Consider the following 17,717-nt stretch of genomic DNA (forward strand, 5'->3'; position numbering starts at 1 on the left):
GGCTCCTGGGGTGGAGGGGCCTTGGCAGACCCCCTTTGGTCCTTGGTAAGGCGGGCCCAGAACCCTTCTCTAGAGAGAAAAGGAGGTGTGGGCTCAAGGGGTACGAGGGAGCTGGGGGCTGCTGGCCCCTCGGCTGGCCAGGGGCAGGGTGGGGTCCTCAGGCATAGGGAGCCCAGGCAACTGGGATTGTTAGAGGTTGGCTGGGAAGGAGCTGAAACTCAGCAGACTGGCAGCCAGGGGTCACCTGCCCCTCTGTCCCTCTGATCTGGGGTGGCTCTGGGCGAAAGCTGTTCCTGAGGCAGAGAAGGACTTAGGTGGGGGGAGACCAGTGAGGCCCCACCTGTCTCCAAAGCCAACAGAGCGCATGGCTCTGGCCCCGGGGCTCATGGCGGGAAGAACCTCGACAGCCTGACAGCCCCCCCCCCCACCTGGGCCTTCCAACCCTCCACTCTGCTGGCTGGGGCCACAGCCGAGCTGGGTGGGTGTGGACCTAATTCCCTGTCTGGAGCAAAACCCCATTTAGGAAGCTCTAAACCCCCTGCCCTGGGAACTGCCCCTGGTCGGGAAAGTAGAAACCAATGCTCAGTTAGTGTAAAAAATCCCGGGCATAAATAAACATGGGGGGGCAGGGCTGGCAGGGATGTTGAAGGGCCTGGGGGGCCCCACCCAGGGGCTGAGGGGGCTGCGGAGGGCTCCTCAGGGTGCCCCAGGCGCAGTCTCGGAACCGCAGGCGCCGCCAGCCTGGCCCCTAGCACCGTGAGGAGCAGGAGGCGGCGGGTCACACCCACTCCTGCAGAGAGCGCTTGCAGTACAGGAGCATGCGGGGCGCGCCCTTGCGCTGCATCTGCACCAGGGCGTAGGTGAGGCCCAGGATGCACAGGAGCAGCAGCAGTGGCGGCACCAGCACCATCACCATGTTCACTGTCCGGGTCACCTCCTCCATCTGCACCACCACGCGGCTGCCCCCGTCCTCGTCCGCCCCAGAGTCCTCCTCCCCGGCACGGCCCTCGTCGCCCTCCTGGCTGTCCCCGTCCGCCCCGGGCTCCGCACCCCCGTTGGGGTTGAAGGGCGGCCGGGCCACGTCGGGCCACCGGGGTCCCGGCTCTTCGCAGCCCATGAAGTCCCGCAGGATGGACTTGGGGTAGCCGGGCTCCATGCGCAGGCGCTCGTTGTCGAACTTCCAGTATTTGGTGCCCTTGTAGAAGTAGGTGTAGGCTGCAGGGGCAAGCAGGCCGGAGCCGTGTCAGCCGGGGACCCCTCGCCCGCCAGAGGGTCTGGCGGGAGACCAGGCCGTGCTGGAGGAGCTCTGGCTTTAGCACATTCTCCTCCTTCCTCGCTTCCCAAATCTGCCTGTTTCCTGCTCACAGAAACCAGCCCGGCCTCAGAGGGGGCAGCGTTTGGGTCAAGGGAGCCACTAGAAAATGCCGTGCTGCTGGGCTGGGCTGGGCTGACCCTGACGAGGGCTGCGCACAGGGGAGGGTCCTGCCGCCTGCTGGGGTGGAGGCTGCAGTTGGGGGACCCTGCTGCCTGGTCCCGGGACTGGCCCCACCCCCCACGAGCCAGGCCAGTGTCTCGCTCCAGGCCGCGCAGCCAGCCGGCAGCAGACCTGGAGCGGAGCCCAACACGGCCTTGGCCCAGCTCTCCGGCCTTGGGCACCTTGCCACGTCCCATCAGCCCCAGGAAGGGCCAGGTTTGAATCATGGGGTGCGCCTGTGCTCTGCTGATCACGGTGAGATCAGGGCGGCCGGAGGGATGCCATCGCACGCAGACACGGCGTGACCCACCCGAGCGCTGGCAGAGCCCGCGGGGTCTCCCCCGAGCCTGCGAGCCCGGAGCCCAAGAACCAGAGCTGTGGCTTTTCTTAAAGTCCCCCGCGACCGTGCTGGAGAAATAAAAGGCACAGCTCCCTGTCGCTGGTTACAAGGACAGAGATCTGGCTTCCCTTGCAGGGGGTAAGTGCGTACCCTGGGGGGACCCTCATCCCATCGCTCTGAGCCACGCTTGGGCTCGGGGCTCCCTGCAGGCTGCCCCTGGTTCCCAGGTAGGACCCGGAGCCCTTTCCCCGAGCTCTGTGGTTGAGTTTGGCCAGCTTCAAAACAGGGTGGAGACGGCACAGGGAGGGCCGGGGGAGTCGTGCTCCAGAAGCTCCCAGAAGCCCAGGGCCCGACACAGCTGCGTCCCCCATACACGCCATCACACCGCCTGACGGCCTCAGGCAGGCCCCACCCCTGCGTGCAGGAGGAGCCCGGTGAGCGTGAGCAGGCTGGAGGGTGCTGGCCGTGCGTGGTACCTGCGTCGTTGCTCAGGAAGGCCCCTCGGGGGGAGACGGGGATCCCCTGCCAGACACTGATGGGCTTGGGGTAGCCGGGGTCTCCACGCTGCGTGTCCTCATTGAAGCGCCAGTACCTGTGACCGGAAGCACCGGGCTGTGGGCCTGCGTCGGCCTGGAGTCTGTCCCCCCCGCCCCCGGTGGTGGGTCCTCCCTGGGCGGGCCTGGGAGACGGGCGGCCCGGCTGGGGCCTTGTTCCTTCAGGGAAGGGGGCGCTCACCTGTCCTCTTGGAAGAAGAAGGTGTGCCCCGTGGGCTCCCACCAGATGGCCGTGTCGATGCGGTCGTAGGGGATGCCCAGGCCGTAGCTGGTCAGCGGCTGTGGGTAGCCGGGCTCCAGGTTCGCTTCTCGGAAGAGCCAGTAGCGGTCCCCTGTGGGAGCAGGGGAGGCAGGTGTGACGTGGGCTGGGGCCGAGGGCGTGGGCAGGGAGGGGGCCCAGCCACGCTGTTCTGGGCCCACAGATCCATGCACGTTCACTGCCACACTCATTACACTCGCACTCATGCCCTTGCACACAGGGCAGGCACTGGCCACCACCACACACGGTGCCACGCCCCTTGTAGCATCCCCGCTCTGCGCTCATGGACGACTCTGGCACACTCGTTTACACACACATGTGTCAGCCACTCACCCCTCTACACACACCCCACAGTCACACTGGGCATGGGTCTGCATTTCCATGTGAATACCCCCCCAACAGGCCTTGCAGAGAAAGAGGAAAGATGGGGGGCCCTGCCTGGCCCCTGGGTCTGGTGGCTGCTCCCAGGGCACCCCAGTTCATGGTCTAGGGATCCCCACTCTGGGTACAGGCCCCGCCCTGTTCTCAGGGAGCTACTGCCTCACTGAAGCTGAGGACAGGGGGACTGGGGACACAGCTGATCCGGGGTGCTGCCCCAATGGAGGCAACTCCCCCTGCCCTCCTCCCTCCTTCCCCGGGCCCAGCTGGGTCAGAGGCCGGGGCAGGAAGGCCCTCCCACCCACCCCAGCTCACCTTTAAAGAAGACAAAGCGCCCGTCTTGGCGCTCGTAGGCCGCGCTGATGTCGCTGGGCAGACCACGCCAGAAGTGCCCGATGGGCATGGGGTAGTTGTCCAGGACACGGTTGTGCCGGACCCGCCAGAACCAGCGGCCCTGGGGAGGGTGTGGGCGTGAGCGGGCAGAGCAGGCACGCTGCCTCAGCCTGGGAGAGGGGCCACCTGGGAGCGCCCCTTCCTGGACCAGGGTGGGTCCTGGGGAGGCCACTGAGGTCCTGAGGGCAGTGCCTGGGAGACAGCCCTGGGCCAACGGGGCGGGTGGGCGGACCCTCGGGCTTGCTGTGTGACCCCAGGGAAATCCCTCGTCCCGTAGCCTGGCTGCTCCTCAGTCTGGGGTCTGATGGCTTCCCAGCGGCTGCTCGGTGAGGGAGGGGTTAGGGTTAGCAGCCAGGCGAGCAGCCAGGTAGGGAGTGAGGTGGGGGTGGGGGGGCACTCTCTGGCTCTGAGTCTGGGCCCAGGGGCCTCTCAGGGAATGGGCAGGGGCCAGACCTTGAACACGAACATCTCCCCACGCAGCATGGCCACCGTGTCGAAGTCCCCGTCGCAGATGTTGGGGCCGTACTGGTCAGGCCGCTCCGTGGCTCGGGGCTGGACCGGGGGGCCTGGCTTTGGGGGCCGCTCTGGCTTCCCACCTGGGGGTGGAGGCTGGGGGGGCCTGGGGGGCCGATGGTCTGGCCGGCCTGGCCGCCGGGGTGTCACAGTGGGGAGGGGCTGGGTGGGCTGTGGCTGACCGTCTGGGGTGCCTGCCGAGCGGAGGGAGGGGGGACAGGAAGTGAGGAGGAAGCCCCAGAACCCAGCCAGGGCTCCAGGTTGTCCTCCTCAGGACACAGGGCCCTGCCCGTGCACAGTGGACCCCTCCCCTCCCCCACCCCCACGCTCTCAGGAGGACCTCCATCCTTCTGCACAGAGCCCGCTTCTCGACCTCTCGCCTAAGCCCGGTGGCTTAGGTCACTGCGCCCCTGAGGGCTCCTGTCTCCGTTTTCCCTTGGAGACAGTCCCCTCAGGATGCCAGCCTGCTCCACTGGAGGACCCAGAGACACCCAGGGGACACCCACAGAGGCAAGAGCATGATTTTACAAACTCTGCCACGTTTCCCTCTGATGACCAGGTTGCTGGGGAAACAGGGTCTGTCACGTGCCTAGCAAGGCGGGCACTGCCAGCCCCAGGGAGGGGCTCGGTGTGGGCGCTGAATGGAGACCCCGACCCCCCAACCTGGACCTCAGGACATCCCCCACCCTGAGGCTTTCTTGACTGGGGCCTGAGTTGGGGGTGTCACCTGCCTGAGAACCACTGGCAAGTGACAAAGCAACAATACTCGGCAGAGACGGCACCTGGGACTGCCGGGGGCCCCTGCAGGCTCCAGCCCAGAGCCACTGTGAGGGTTCTGGGTGTAGGTCCTGGGCTGGATGTCTAGTCCCATCTGAGTGATGTGAACAAGTCACAGGTCCTCTCGGGGCCTCAGTGTCTCATCTACAAAATGGGACAGCAGGAGCAACTGTGCCTCGTGGGGCTGGGAGTTGCGAGCAGGCGTGCGGTGCAGAGCCCGCCCACCGCCCAGCCCGTGCCGCCCGCTCACCGTAGAGCTGCTGGATGCCCCGGAGGTCGTCCTCCGGCAGTTGGAAGTTGTCGGTGTCCATCCACTGGTAGAATGGCGCCATGATGGCACTGGGGTTGCTCGAGTGCTCCAGCCCCAGCGCATGGCCCAGCTCGTGCACAGCCACCAGGAAGAGGCTATTCCCTGCAGTGGGCCAGCAGCATGGTCAGCACCGGCCCCGCCCAGGACCTGGCCGCCCCAGGCTGCGGGCTGAGCCTGCCAGGGAGCCTGCCCTCGCCTCACTCTTAGGAGAGGCTGAGCGGCTCTGACTTCGGGGCCTCCAGCTTCCCCATCTGAGACATGGGGGCAGTGATCCCTTCTCTTCCCTACCACCCCGTGAAGACGGGAGCACGAGAGCTTGCGGCCAAGCGTCATGGCTGCAGAGAACCGACCGCACAGGGAAGCTCTCCCCTCCTGGCCCTGCAACTCCAGCTCAGCTCCCCCCCCAGCCCTGGCCAGCTGTTCTCACCGTGCATGTCCGTGCTGGAGAAGGTCCAGGGCTCATCTGCGTCGAAATGGGTGTCCCCACCCAGGCCAGGGCCCGGGAAATAGGCGTGAGCCAGAAAGCCGCCTGTGCCGTCAAAGGGTGAGCTGTCGCCATGGAAGCCAGAGGCAAAGAGGACCATGATGTCAGCCTCCTTCTGCCGCCGCAGCCTGATGTCCTGGTAGGGCACCTCCTGGAAGACCAGGGGCGTGGCCTGCTCCCACACCCGGAAGGCCCGGCGCACCGCCTCCAGCGAGTGGTACCAGCCCAGCTTCTCCGTGTAGTTCTGGATGCTGCAGGGGGGCGGGGAGACACGCGTGTGAACCCAGGGCCTGGCGCCCCCTGGGCTGAGGCGGAGACGCAGGGTCCCCAGGAACTCGCGTCAGGTTTGAGCTGGCTGCCCGACACTGCCTGACCGTATCAGCCGTCAGTCTACTTAGGGGTGAACTTAGAAAGGAGAACTGAATGTTAAAACCAGGAGTTCATTAGAATATCACCCAACAAGGTTGCCTTGTGCCAATCAAGCCTATTTTCAGTAAGAAAATGTTACGTCAATGAAAGTGCAGGGGATACGTGGCTCAGAGACCTCGAAGGGGAGGTGCGCGTGGAGGACATTCAGGGAACACGGGGCTAGCGGTTCTGAAGGCGGGGCTTCCGGGCCAGGCTGACGTGAGTTCAAGGCTGGGCTCTAACTTTATTTGTGTGGCCTCGGGCCAGTGAGTTGGTTTCTGCACTGGAGGTTTTTTCACCTGTTAAATGGGAAAAGGCGGGCCGTGCTTTCGTCACGGCGGCCCTGTGGGGAGGCCTGCTATTACCCGTGTACATCAGAGGGGGCGTCTGTGAGCTGGACAGGCCTCCAGTAAAGCTGGCTGGGCCACCGGTTCACTCTGGGGGCTCAGAGGCCGTGGGAGCTACTCTGCCTTGGGAGACGGAGCTTCAGTGGGGCCCTGGCCAGACAGACACAGGAAGAGGAGCCCTTGGGGACCGCCACACGCTCGGGGCTCAGGGGGGTTTCTTGACCTGGGACTCACTGCAAAGGATGATGGGCCTAGGACGCAGCCTGCCCGCCTGAGAGATGCCCGGGTTTCGGCCTCCTGGCCCTGCACTGTGGAGGCCCCCAAACCGAACCGGTGCAGGAACCCATCTGGGCCAGTGAGGTCAGACTGGGCGGGTGGCGGGGGAGGGAGGGAAGGGAAGGAGGACAGAACAGAAGCAGCTCTGGAGGGCCTGATCTTCTCTGGAGGAAGACGCCCCAGGGTGTGCAGCCGGAGTCAGTGTGGGGGGTGGGGGTTGGAGTGGGTCTGGACCGTCCACACTGTGGCCCCAGGGGGGCCGCTGGGAAAGGAAGCCTTGCAGACGAGTCCACTGGGGAGCCCGAGGTCTCAGACCCGGTGGTGCGGAGGATGCTGGGAGAAATGCCACCCCAGGAAGCCGGGGTCCCTACCTGAAGGTCAGGTGGGGGTTGTTCCACTTCCTGCCGGTGAGGGCATAGCGCTTCCGCCGCCGCAGATTGGCTTTCACGCGCGCCCCGAACTGATCTGGCACCCCGCAGCGAGGCCGCTTCATCCACCTGGGCCAGGAGCGCGAAGGGGTGAGCTCAGAGCCTCTTCCTCCAGGCAGCCCACCTCCTTCCACCCTCCTGCCTCTGGCCTTCGGCGGCTTCTTAGGGTGGGAGATGAGCTAAGTTTCTATTGCCTCAGCAGGAGCAGGGGCACAGCGGCCTTGCACTGGCAGACTGGATGCCCAGCAGAGGCTCCTCAAAGGCGGGCCCCTTCCCACCAGGAAGGGGACAGGTACTCCTGCGGCCTCCTGCCCTTCATACGCGATGCTCTGTGCGTGCTCCTCAAGGATGTGGCTTTCGGTCACATCCCTTCTAGGGCCTAACTAGGCTGGCCGTCCCACCCAGGCCAGGTGTGCTGCACCCCCCCACCCCTGCCCCGGCCCATTCCTGTGGCAGACGCCACTGATCAAGCCTGTGTTCCTTGTGGCTGAGCTGGGACTCGGCCTCAGCAGCCTTCTCAGCACAAGGCTGGAGGCAGCCACTCCCAATGAGTCGGAGCTCGCATGGAGGATCAGACCACCTGTCTCTTATCTAGACCCCTCTCTCCTGGTAACACCACACTCCAAGGCCTCGAGAGAGCAGGACAGAAGCCAGAGGAGTCTGAGAAAGGCCCGATGGAGAGACTCACGCCTTGGTCTCTTCGTCCAGCACGCCGGTGACCGGGATCCCGTAGAAGCGCTGCATCTCGGCGAGGGCCGAGGCCAGGATCTGGGCCGAGCGCAGGGTGGACATGTGGCGGCTGGGCTGGGGCAGGTAGCCGTAGAGCCGCAGCCAGTTCTGCGAAGGAGAGATCACGCCGGTCAGCAGGTCCTGGCACGGCTGGCTCTCGAGACACACACAGCCCTCATTGGGTGCCTGCCCACCTCCCGCCCTCCAAGCTGCTGCAGCCTCCCTGGGAAAGGCCTTTACAAGTCGGGTCTGGTGTCCAGAGACTTCTCCTCCCGGAGGAAAAGCCAGTTTTATTTTTTGTTATTTTTTAAGAGAGGAGGGAGAGAGAGAAACATCAATGTGTGGTTGCCTCTTGAGCACCCCCTACTGGGGACCTGGCCTGTAACCCGGCCTTGTGCCCTGACTGGGAATCGAACTGGTAACCCTTTGGTTTGAAGGCTGTAGCTCAATCCACCGAGCCACACCAGCCAGGGCGAAAAGCCAGTTTTTACTGAAGCTCTTGGGCCCGTGCTACCAGGCCCCGCTTCAGCTCTCAGACCTCACTCCTCCCATACACCCTGCCAGGCACTCCCCCGCCTCAGGCCCTCTGCACGTGCTGCTCCCGCCCAGGTACATGCATGGCTCGCACCCCCATTTTCTTCCAGTCTCAGCTCCAACTTCACCTTACTGGAAGGTGTTCTCTGACGACACTACATAAAGAGAGACCCCCCACCTGCTGTCCCCTGCACCCCCTGTCTTCCTTCCTTGCACTTGTCACTACCTGACATACCTTATATTTCACTGAGATGTTTTCCATCTGTCTCCCCCACTAGGATGGCAGGAGGGGGGATCCCCAGTGAGCCACGCTGAGCCGTGGTCAGGAAGAGGACTCTGACCTGCCCACCTCATGCCCCCAAGGCCACGAGAGCACGGTGACCACCACGACAGGTTGTTGGCACAGAGGCCAGGGACTTCTGTGAGTCTCGGCGCCATTGGAAGTGTGTCCTTTGCACCTTTGCTGGCCCAGCCTGGGTCCCTAGGCATCCCCTGGAGTGAGGGGACCTGAAGGCCTGTTCTCTTGAGAGGCCCTGGAAGGTAACAGCTACGCCTCAAGGACCCACAAGGTAAGAGGGTGACGGGGCATGGTGGCTGCTCTGGGCTGACAGCCACGGGTCAGCTGGCTAGGGCCATACCCACACCTGTCTGCCACCAGTGTCACAGCCAACTCTGTAGGTACTTGCTCTCTCAGTGCCGTCCGTCAGCCCTGGCGCCCAGCCAGGCCCCTGGTGTGTGGGGGGCTGCCCCACCCCCGGCTCAGCTGCACCCAGGCTGCTGCCAGCAACAGTGGCTGCTGAGCCCGAGAGAGAGAGAGAGAGAGAGAGAGGTGCAGAGACACGGCCAGAGCTGCAGGGCCTCCCAGGGCCGGGGAGATGGCCACCAGCAAGGAGGCAGAGCCACAGAGATGGTGACAGGCAGGGATGAGGACAGGTCCAGCCACACCACTTCTGAAGTGTGGTTCCGTTGTGCTATGACCTGCCTCGTAGCACGGGTTTCTGTGAGGACGAGATAGGGGCGTCCACACTCACGCTTGCGCGGTGCTGGGCAGGGAAACGTGCCCAGTGAATGTATCATTCATGCCAGAGGCCAGGGGCTGTCTAGTCCCTGGAGCGAATGCCTTTGGCCTCTACCAGAAGGATCGAAGGTTCCAGGCTCTGCCAGGGCCTGAGGGCCGTGCAGCCTCAGGGGAGGGCAGGACGCCCCGCAGCCAGCCCTGCTCAGGCCCCTGGCCCAGGGCACCTTCCCTCTTCTGCTCCTGCTCTTCTCAAGAGTGAGAAAGCTCTCCTGAAGTTCATGTGTGTGTGTGTGTGTGTGGGTGGGTGGGGGGGTGCACCCACCACCCTGCGTGGACACGGTTTTCCTGGAGAAGCCTGGAGAGATCGAGAAGTCGAGGCGTGACCGTCGCCAGCTCAGGCAGGGAGAGGGATCCAGCCGGAGGAGGTGGGGCTGCCTGCTGACAGATGAGGGCATCGCTTATTTGCATAAGGTAAAAATATCTCAGGGAGCTCAATCACAGGCCACCGCGGGGCTGATTAGCAGTGTCTGCAGAGTGACAGGAGAAGGGCAGGGAGGCGGCGGCTCGGGCTGGGGCCCAGGGGAGGGCCGAGGAGGGAGCTGGGCCTGTCTGTGGGGAAGAGCCCCAGAGCCCAGCAGAGGACATGGGGCCCTTTAATTCTGGGGACAGTTCGGGGGCTGATGGGAAGGTCCCCAGGGTGCCTGTGGACCCTCCTTCACACAGAGGAGGACCCTCTGAGTCTCAGGGAAGCCGAGAGCTTCCATCTCAGTCCCAGCCAGGCCTTCAAACCCCAGCGCCCTGGTGACAAGAGCTTCCCGGCCACTGCCAGGGTGTGAGGCAGGAGCTGGGGACGGGCGGCGTGAGCAGAAGCACGATTCTGGCCCAGGGCAGCCAAAGCTCCTGACGGCAGGGTGAAGAGGGTGACAGAGCCAGCTGGCGCGCGCGGGCTGGCCGCCCGCAGGGGGCTGTGGGCTTTTCCTCTCCCCAGTGTCAGGGAGGGGGCTTCTCGAACCCTCCTGCTGTGCTAAGGACCACGAGCCTGGGAGGTGAGCTCTCGGAGGGTGAGACATCACGGGCAAGCGCCCAGGTACCACACAGAGGCTGCTGCCTCCTGGTGAGGAGGGGCTGCATGCCCCCTAAGCCCGGGCTTCCCGAGGGGTCTGCTGCCCTGGGACCGAAGTGGGAAGCAATTTTCAAGGTCAGCGCAGGGGAGGGGCTGTGTTCAAGCTCCGGCCACTCCTGCTGGTGGCTGTGAAGTCTGTCCCTCATGCAAGGGGCCTCCTTTCCCTTCCTCTTGCCTAGTCTCACGGGTGGAGTGCCAGGAAGGTGAAACTTTGCTTCTCAGGCGGAGAAACTGAGGCCTGGGGAGGTCAGTGAGCAGCAGAGCAGCAGGGCCTCCCCAGCGAGAGGCGGGGAGGGTTCTGAGGGGAGCGCTGGGGCCAAGGGCCCCTCCGACCAGCAGCCCGCCCTGTAGGCTTCGCCCGCCCTGGCTCTTTCTGCCATTCCTCTCTTCAACCAGAAGTACGTCTAGATGCTTCAGGTGAGCGGCTAGCCCCAGGCGAGGAGTGTGGGGGCTCAGGAGTCGGAGGGGGGAGGCCCCGACCCCCCAGCCCTGGGAGAGGCCATGAATGCCGCAGCCAAGGACCGAGAATCTGCTGTGGGCCTGGCTATCCACTCATCATTGCATTCGATGCTCACGCGCACACCCCATTCCCGTTACGCAAACTGTGAGGTTCAGAGAGGGCGAGTGGCCCACCCAGGGCTGCACAGCCACCATGGCCAGAACTGGAGCCCAGAGCAGTACCACCGGACCCGGCTCTTTGTGAAGTAGCACCAGCTCCTCCTAGCCTGAGCTCTGGACAGCGGGCTCCGGACCTTCCCCGGAACAGTGCCCAGCACAGCACTGGGGGAGGCGTGTAACCCGCCCCACGCTCCCCATCTCCGGCTGATCCGGGAGCTGGGCCCCATTGGCAGAACCGCCCCCCAGGCCGGCGAGACAATGCCGAGGCCGGCCGGCAGGGAAGGCGTGTCTGAGAAGGAGCTCCCAGACGGATCGATACTGTGCATTAAGCGCGGCTGGCCGTGGGGGCAGGGGGCGAGGGCGGCCGCTGTCACCGCAGCCGGCTCCTCCAGCCACCTCCTCCCACCCGCCCTATCGGCCCCCGAGTGATAAGACAATCTCCGCTGGGCTCTGCTTCGCCTCTGTCACCCACAGCCCTCTGACCGTCTGAGCAGACCCTGGCAGCGTGGCCCAGACAGGCACAAAGGGCGTCTTGTCAGGCCCGCTGCTGATGAACAGACTTCTCAGGGCAGTGCGGGGCCCACACTGTGCCCGTCTCCCCACCCGGTGTCGCGGTCCTTGGGTCCTCGGAGGAAGGCCAAGGCCAGGCCGGGCACAGAGCAGGAGCGAACAGGATGATGAGTTAGGGGGAACCCCAGACACTGCCGAGGCAGGGCGTGCACCCTGGCCCCATCCAGGGGGTCTGAGCCAGGAGCCCCTGAGAGGCCTAGACTCTGCCAGCCTCGGGCTGGAAGGGACCTCAAAGCCATCAACTCTAGCTACTTCACAGAGGCCTCCATGGACCACAGCTGGGCCAGGGACCCATAGGGCCTGCACCCTCGCAGAGATGGGGGCCCACCCCACCTCTGGGCAGCCACAACTGCTCGCTCTCCCTCAGGCGGAGCAGAAACCTGCTGGTCAGGGACACCCGCCCCTTGGCCCTGCCTGCTTACCCTGAGGATGGGCCTTGGAGTGGCAGAAGAGACCCAAGATGATGTCTCTGAGCCCCCGACCGCTCCCCCCTGCAAACTGGGGTCAAAACCATCATCCCTCCCCAGCGGCTGCACAGGGATGACAGCACAGGTGACACCATCAGCCCCGGGGCCAGGGAGCAAAGGGGACCCCAGGCCGGGCTACCCGCCCACACTCGAGCAGTTCTAGAACCGGCCTTCCGGAGGGGAAGGCTGCGGGCAGGGTAGCCTGTGCTCCTGCCGCTTCTGTACCTGGTGGTCTCCCAGCTGCCTGGCTCGCCTTAACCTGGAGAAAGAGCAGTGGGGTCCTGCGGCCAGGGGGTGGGCAAGGCAGGTGAAAGGGCCCTGTTTGCCAGTGATTTCAGCTGCCTGGGGCTTCACCTGGAAACCCCCACAGGTGTTCTCACCTACAGGGGATGTCCACAGGGCGGAGCCTGGGTGGCGGGACAGGGGGAGGGCTCCAGGTTCACCCAGCCCTGCCCCCACCATCTTCTTCCCACCTGGCTCCTGCCTGGGCAGCTCCACGAGGTGGCACACTGGGCTCTGGCCTGCAGCCTCCGACCCAGCACGGGGCTGGGGACCCAGGCTCCAAGCCAGGCTGACTGGGCTCAGGCCCGAGTTCTGCCACCGCCGGCTGCGGAACCTGGGGTAACGTCTCTCAGCTCCGTCTCAGTTGCCTCTTCTGTACCACGGGGTAACAAGAGCCCCCACACTGAGACCCCACACCAGGCTCAGTGTGGAAGTGCTCACAAACGTGTCGAAGGTGGCCAAAACAGCATGGGATCCCACCGGGCCCCCGAGCACGGCGGGCGGCCTGTTACACACATGCACGGAACCTCGCCAGCAACTCTGTCCGGTCCATGCTATTATCAGCCCCACCCTGTAGACGGGGAAACTGAGGCGCAGACGGTTCCATGACTGCCTCGCTCAATAGCAAATGCCGTTCGCTCCTAACAGTCTCTGTGTTTTGCCACCATTCTGCAAGCACTTCCTGCGCACCAGGTGCCCTGCCCACAAGTGCTGGGCGTGAGACGAAGCCGGGCTCTCATCCCTCCGGGGTGACAGTCGTTCCTGGGAGGCCAGGGTGGTGGCCAGGGCTAAGGGCCAGCTGGGGCAGGTGATCCAGCCTCGGGCCCCCAGGCGCTGTGGCTCCGGCAGCTCAACCATCTGGTGTGGCAGTGGGACGTGGGGGACCCCCAAGGCTGGTGAAAGGCGGGGACCCAGGTCCTCTTCTGTCTGTCAGACACTGGATGTCGAGCTGGGTCTTCCTGCTGGCCCCTTGTGGGGAAGGGGAGCTGGCACGAGGTGTCCCTCCTCGTCTCTCTGACCCACCGCCGGCTGGCAAACCTCTGCTGCTCTCGCCGGGGGCTGCGAATCCTGTGCCCACTCCCCAGAGGGTCCAGGTGCCCCTGCAGCCAGTGTCTTTCTGGGGAGTGGCCTCGTAGGAGCTTGTGTGGCCAGAAGGCACCTGCCGTGGCCTGCCGTGTTCGGCCACCTTCAGGGCCCCAGGTCCTCGCGTCCACCTGTGCGGTCCTCCAGGGCCCTCCCTGTGATGCGGGAGCATCCGAGCTGCGAGCCTCCGGCGGCCCCTCGCTGCTTCTGCTGACGCAGAGAACACATCTCCTGAGTCAGGCCTGGCCCCTGCCCGAGTGCCTGGCTGCGTGAGCCACATAAATCTTGGGACGATACTGAAGATGCCAACTATCTTAGTCCACTTGGGCTGCTGTAACAAAAATACTGTAAGCCGGGTGGCTTGTAACAACAAACATTTATTTCTCACAGATCTAGAGGCTGGAAGTCCAAGGTCGGGTGCCTGCCTGGCCAGGTTCCGGTCAAGGCCCTCTTCCTGGCTGCGGACGGCCAGAGTCTCACTGTGTCCTCACACGGTGGAAGGGGCAGGGGGCCTTCTGGGGCAGCTTCTTTGGGGTGGGGGACCTGGGTGTGTTTCTATGTTGTTTCCTTTCCGCCCACTCTAGGTGGGGAGAAGCGAGGTGTTTTCGCCCAGAGGTTGGAGCGGGCACGTTGGACAGACATGCTGTTCAGACAAGGAGCACGCAACTGCCAGGAGGCAGCTGACTGAGGGGACCCCAGGGCAGCTCCAACACACGGACTAGACTGGGCACGGGGCCTCTGGGGGAGGGGTGGCCAGCAGACATTGGCGCCGGGGGCTGGGGCTCACCAGTCAGATCTGAGGGTCGAAATCAGCATTCACGCTGACCCCCATCCCATCCTGCCTTTTGCTCACCCTGCTCAGCGGCCGGTCGGGACAAGGGAGGCATGTGGGAGTCAGTTCAGGGAAGCTGAGTGTGTCGGTGTGTGACCAGGCAGCCGCATCACAGCTGTGAACTCTGGCAGCCAGAGGCACCTGTATGGGCCCCGCTGAGGTTAGGCCTGGGGAGAGCGGAGGGCAAGAAGAGACCATAGCTTCTCTGGTGAAAACCAAAGGGGCTTAAGTGGGTCAGGTGCTGCGGCCAGCAAGAGCAGGCCAGATCAGAAGGGGTGCCCGGACCCCCAGGTGGGGGAGGCCAGGAGCTATGGCTGGCACCTCAGTCAGGTGAGGCCTGCCTCCATGCAGGGGAGTGGGCTCCAGCCCCGAACAGCTGGGGCCTGGGGCTGGACATCCAAGGGAGAGAGAGAGGCACAGGGCAGAGTAACTCCGCAGTGGCTGGCTTCTCCAAGAAAGACCGCCTTTTCCAGGCAGGGGCGTGCCAGGGCGCAGGTGTCTGCCAGCTCCTAGCGATGCTGTAGTCTAGTGAAATTCCTGCGGGTTCTGCCCCGGGAGGGACAGGGGCCAGCCTTGGCTCAAGTACCGGGATGCTTGGAGGAGGAGAGGAGGACCCAGCCACCACCTAAGCTGAAGTCTGCAGCTGTCGGGGGGGGGGGGGGGCGGGCGCTGGACACAGGCTGCAGGCCAGGCCCAGGAGTCTCTGAGGTTGGTCCTTACAAGACTGTGGACCTGGGGACTATGGCCCCACAGTCTCCTGGTAAACGCACTGGCTGCTGAAGCCATTCAACTCTTTGGGCCTCCATCTGCCTAGGCTTGACGAAACTCCGAGGAACAGTCTGTACCCCAAAGCCAATGCTAGGAACAGGGGTGTCTTGAGCCCTCCATCTACCTTGTCTTACAACATTCAAGAGTCCCCCCCAAACCTTCCGGTCTCTTCCAGCGACAGCCCAACCCAGATTGTCCCCGAGGAGAGAGCAAGCAGGTCCCTCTCAGAATCCCCAGCTAGTGCCGCCACAGGCTCAGGGCCGTGGTCTCTGACCCCAGTGCGGCCCTGGCAGAGGAGAGGGCACTGGAGAAGCAGCAGCAAAGGAAAGAGAATGAAGCCCCGCAGACTATAGGTCCCAGTGCCCCAGCTCTGGGCCATCTAAGATGACAATTCATAATGCATGGCCACCCGGTTCCAGCTTGGTCTGTAATTGCTTCCTGCTCGGAGATGCCATTCCTCCGTGGATTAAAAACTGCTCAAGGGTGGGTCTGTGACTGGCAATTCTCGGTCCTCCACTCCAGAGAGTGGCAGGTGGGTCCAGAAACTCTTCATCACTACCTGGATCACAGGCTGTGGGACACTCCCCACCAGCAGAAGCCCCCTGCCTGCCTGTCAGTACAAATGAGGAGGAGGCAGCTGGCCTGGGCACGGGCTGGGCTCCTACCCCACCTTCTGCCGGGGACCTGGCTCCCCGAAGCTCTCCCTGGCCTGGCCAAGGAGGGAGGGAAGAGCAGGTGGGGAACTGGCTGAGAGGTGTAACTTGAGCCGGGAGGAATTCCCTGCCCTTCCTCCAAGCTTTTATTAAAGCAGGGCGGGGAAGGGCAGGCTTCCATTGGAAAAATCTCCCAGGCAGCAGGGGGGGAGGTGGGGAAGCCACTGGGGGCTGGGAGGGAGCATGGGCCGAAACTCAAATACGAAGGAACCGGTGCTCTCCCCGGCAGCCTGGCACCCGGAGGCTGCAGGCCGGCCCAAGGGCACCAAGGCCTGAGCCTACCCTAGCCAGCACGAGGTGGTCTTCCCCAACCCCCGCCCACTCTTCTCTCCTACAACCGGCAAGGAGCGGGGTCTCAGAAGTTGGGAAAGAGTAGACACCGCTTTGGAGCAACGGAGCTGGTGCTCTCACTGCCCCTGCTTGGAAGGGCCGCGCTGGGAGACTCCATGGAGCTGGGGACACTGGCTAGACCCAGCTTTGCGCCAGGAGGCCGTGCCCGATCACCCATGGGTCACAGCCACAGAGGGGGCCCCATAGGGACGTCACGAGGGCTCCCAGCGAAAATGTGTGCAGAGTTTGTCCTCTGTGCACAGGGCCTCGTCGCAGAAGCTCTGGTGGGAGGAAGCAACGGGGAGACTGAGTCTCTCTCTTGGACCCCACCTGGCCGAGGCGCGGTTTCCGTGCAAGAGCCCAAGAAAGTCACCAAAGCTTCCCTGCGACCCGAGTCTATGCCGGAGGGTCGCACCCCTTCCCCCTATCCCGGCCCGCCGTGCGTGGCTCACGGTCACCCAGACCAGATGTTGCCAGGGCAGGGAAGCTGCCTGGTCAGCCCGTGGTTCCTCCAGGGCAGCCCCCACCCCACTCGTAAAGAATGTCACAGCGTCCGCAGGGCTCTCGAGGAATCGGCCGCCCGGCGGGAGCTCGGGCGGATCAGTGCCTAGGTCAAGGCTACAGGGATAGCGAGTGAGCGCGAGCCCTACGCCCTCCACCGTTTGGCAAGGGGGAGAGCCGGGGAAGGGCAGCCTGCCTGGCCCCCTTTCATCCGCCCCCTCCCCTGGCACAGGGGGCTCGACTCTGCGCCCTCTAACCTCCGGCCTCGGGCTGCAGACGTGTCTCCTTCCCTGTTCTCAGTCCCCCAGGCGAGGGTCCTTACCTCGGCATTGACTTCTGCGTCCTCCGCCGCTGCGCCGCGGCCCAGGCAGCTCAGAAGCAGCAGGAGCAGCGGCAGCACTCGCGGTCGCGCCGCCGCCTCCCGGCCGCCGAGGAGGCTGCCTGCCCAGGACGGCTGTCCGAGTGCGCTCCGCTCGCTGCCCATGCTCTCGGCGCCCAGCGGGGTCCGGAGCGCTGCAGGCGGAGCTCCCCCGCTCGCCGGCGCTGGGTCCCCGCACGAGGCTTGGAAACTTGCGACGCTCCCTGGCTCCCCGCCCGGCGGGCGCGCGGCAGACCTCCCGGTCCCTGTCCCCGCCGGAGCCGCTTAGGTCCCCTCGGCAAATTCCCACGCCCGAGGAGAAGCGGGCAGGGAAGGTTCGGGCACGCGGAACCGGCCCACGGGAGAGAGGGCCGGCCGGAGCCGCCGGCTGCCGGGTCCCGCAGCCTGGGCGCCCGGGGCCCGGCTCCCGAGAGCAAGCGCAACTCCCGAGCCTTTGTCTGGCTCAGCGCTCCGGCCGCCCGGTCCCGCGGCGCCCCCTGCGCGCCCAGCTCCCTCTGTCCATGCCCGGGGCCGGGCGCTGCCCTGAGCGCGCGCCTCCCGCCCGGGGACTCTGCTCGCCCCGCGCCCAACCGGGCCCGGGTCCCCGCGCAGTCCCGGGAGGAGGCGCTGGGAGCCGGTCAGAGCGAGTGAACGAGCCAGGGAGCCGGCGCCCGACGTCCCCGGCGAGTTCAGCGCAGCTCCGGGCGCTCCCAGCCCTCCTCCCCGCGCCGCAGTCGCCGCGGCTCTTAAAGGGCCAGTGCTCCCTCTGCGCGCGGCCGCGGGCGAGGGGCGGGGGCCGGGGGCCGGGGGCGGTATCTTAGGCGGAGGCTTCGGCAGGTGCCTGCGGTGG

The 17,717-nt window shown here is 65.1% G+C and overlaps 1 protein-coding gene across 1 annotated transcript; it reads right to left on the reverse strand.

Annotated features, from left to right (window-relative positions):
- Positions 1-599: 599 nt before the first annotated feature.
- Positions 600-17,598, reverse strand: MMP15 (matrix metallopeptidase 15). Its single transcript, XM_045818938.1, has 10 exons — positions 16,832-17,598; positions 7,630-7,778; positions 6,885-7,010; positions 5,426-5,733; positions 4,939-5,100; positions 3,852-4,105; positions 3,321-3,459; positions 2,550-2,700; positions 2,291-2,406; positions 600-1,215 (listed from the first exon to the last, which is right to left on the reverse strand). The coding sequence occupies exons 1-10, from the start codon at positions 16,991-16,993 to the stop codon at positions 779-781; spliced, it is 2,004 nt and encodes a 667-aa protein (XP_045674894.1). The 5' UTR covers positions 16,994-17,598; the 3' UTR covers positions 600-778.
- Between the last annotated feature and the right edge of the window lie 119 nt (positions 17,599-17,717).

The sequence above is a fragment of the Phyllostomus hastatus genome, unplaced genomic scaffold (assembly GCF_019186645.2).
Source record: "Phyllostomus hastatus isolate PE091 unplaced genomic scaffold, TTU_PhHast_1.1 phas_scaffold_345, whole genome shotgun sequence".
NCBI classification, from domain to species: domain Eukaryota; kingdom Metazoa; phylum Chordata; class Mammalia; order Chiroptera; family Phyllostomidae; genus Phyllostomus; species Phyllostomus hastatus.

Excerpts from the sequence above, each read along its gene's own strand:
- MMP15 (XM_045818938.1), bottom strand. The coding sequence starts at position 16,993 with ATGGGCAGCGAGCGGAGCGCACTCGGACAGCCGTCCTGGGCAGGCAGC. Across the intron at positions 7,779-16,831 it reads ACGCAGAAGTCAATGCCGAG|AACTGGCTGCGGCTCTACGG; the intron begins GTAAGGACCCTC and ends TCTCCTTCGCAG. Across the intron at positions 7,011-7,629 it reads CTGGACGAAGAGACCAAGGC|GTGGATGAAGCGGCCTCGCT; the intron begins GTGAGTCTCTCC and ends CTCCTGGCCCAG.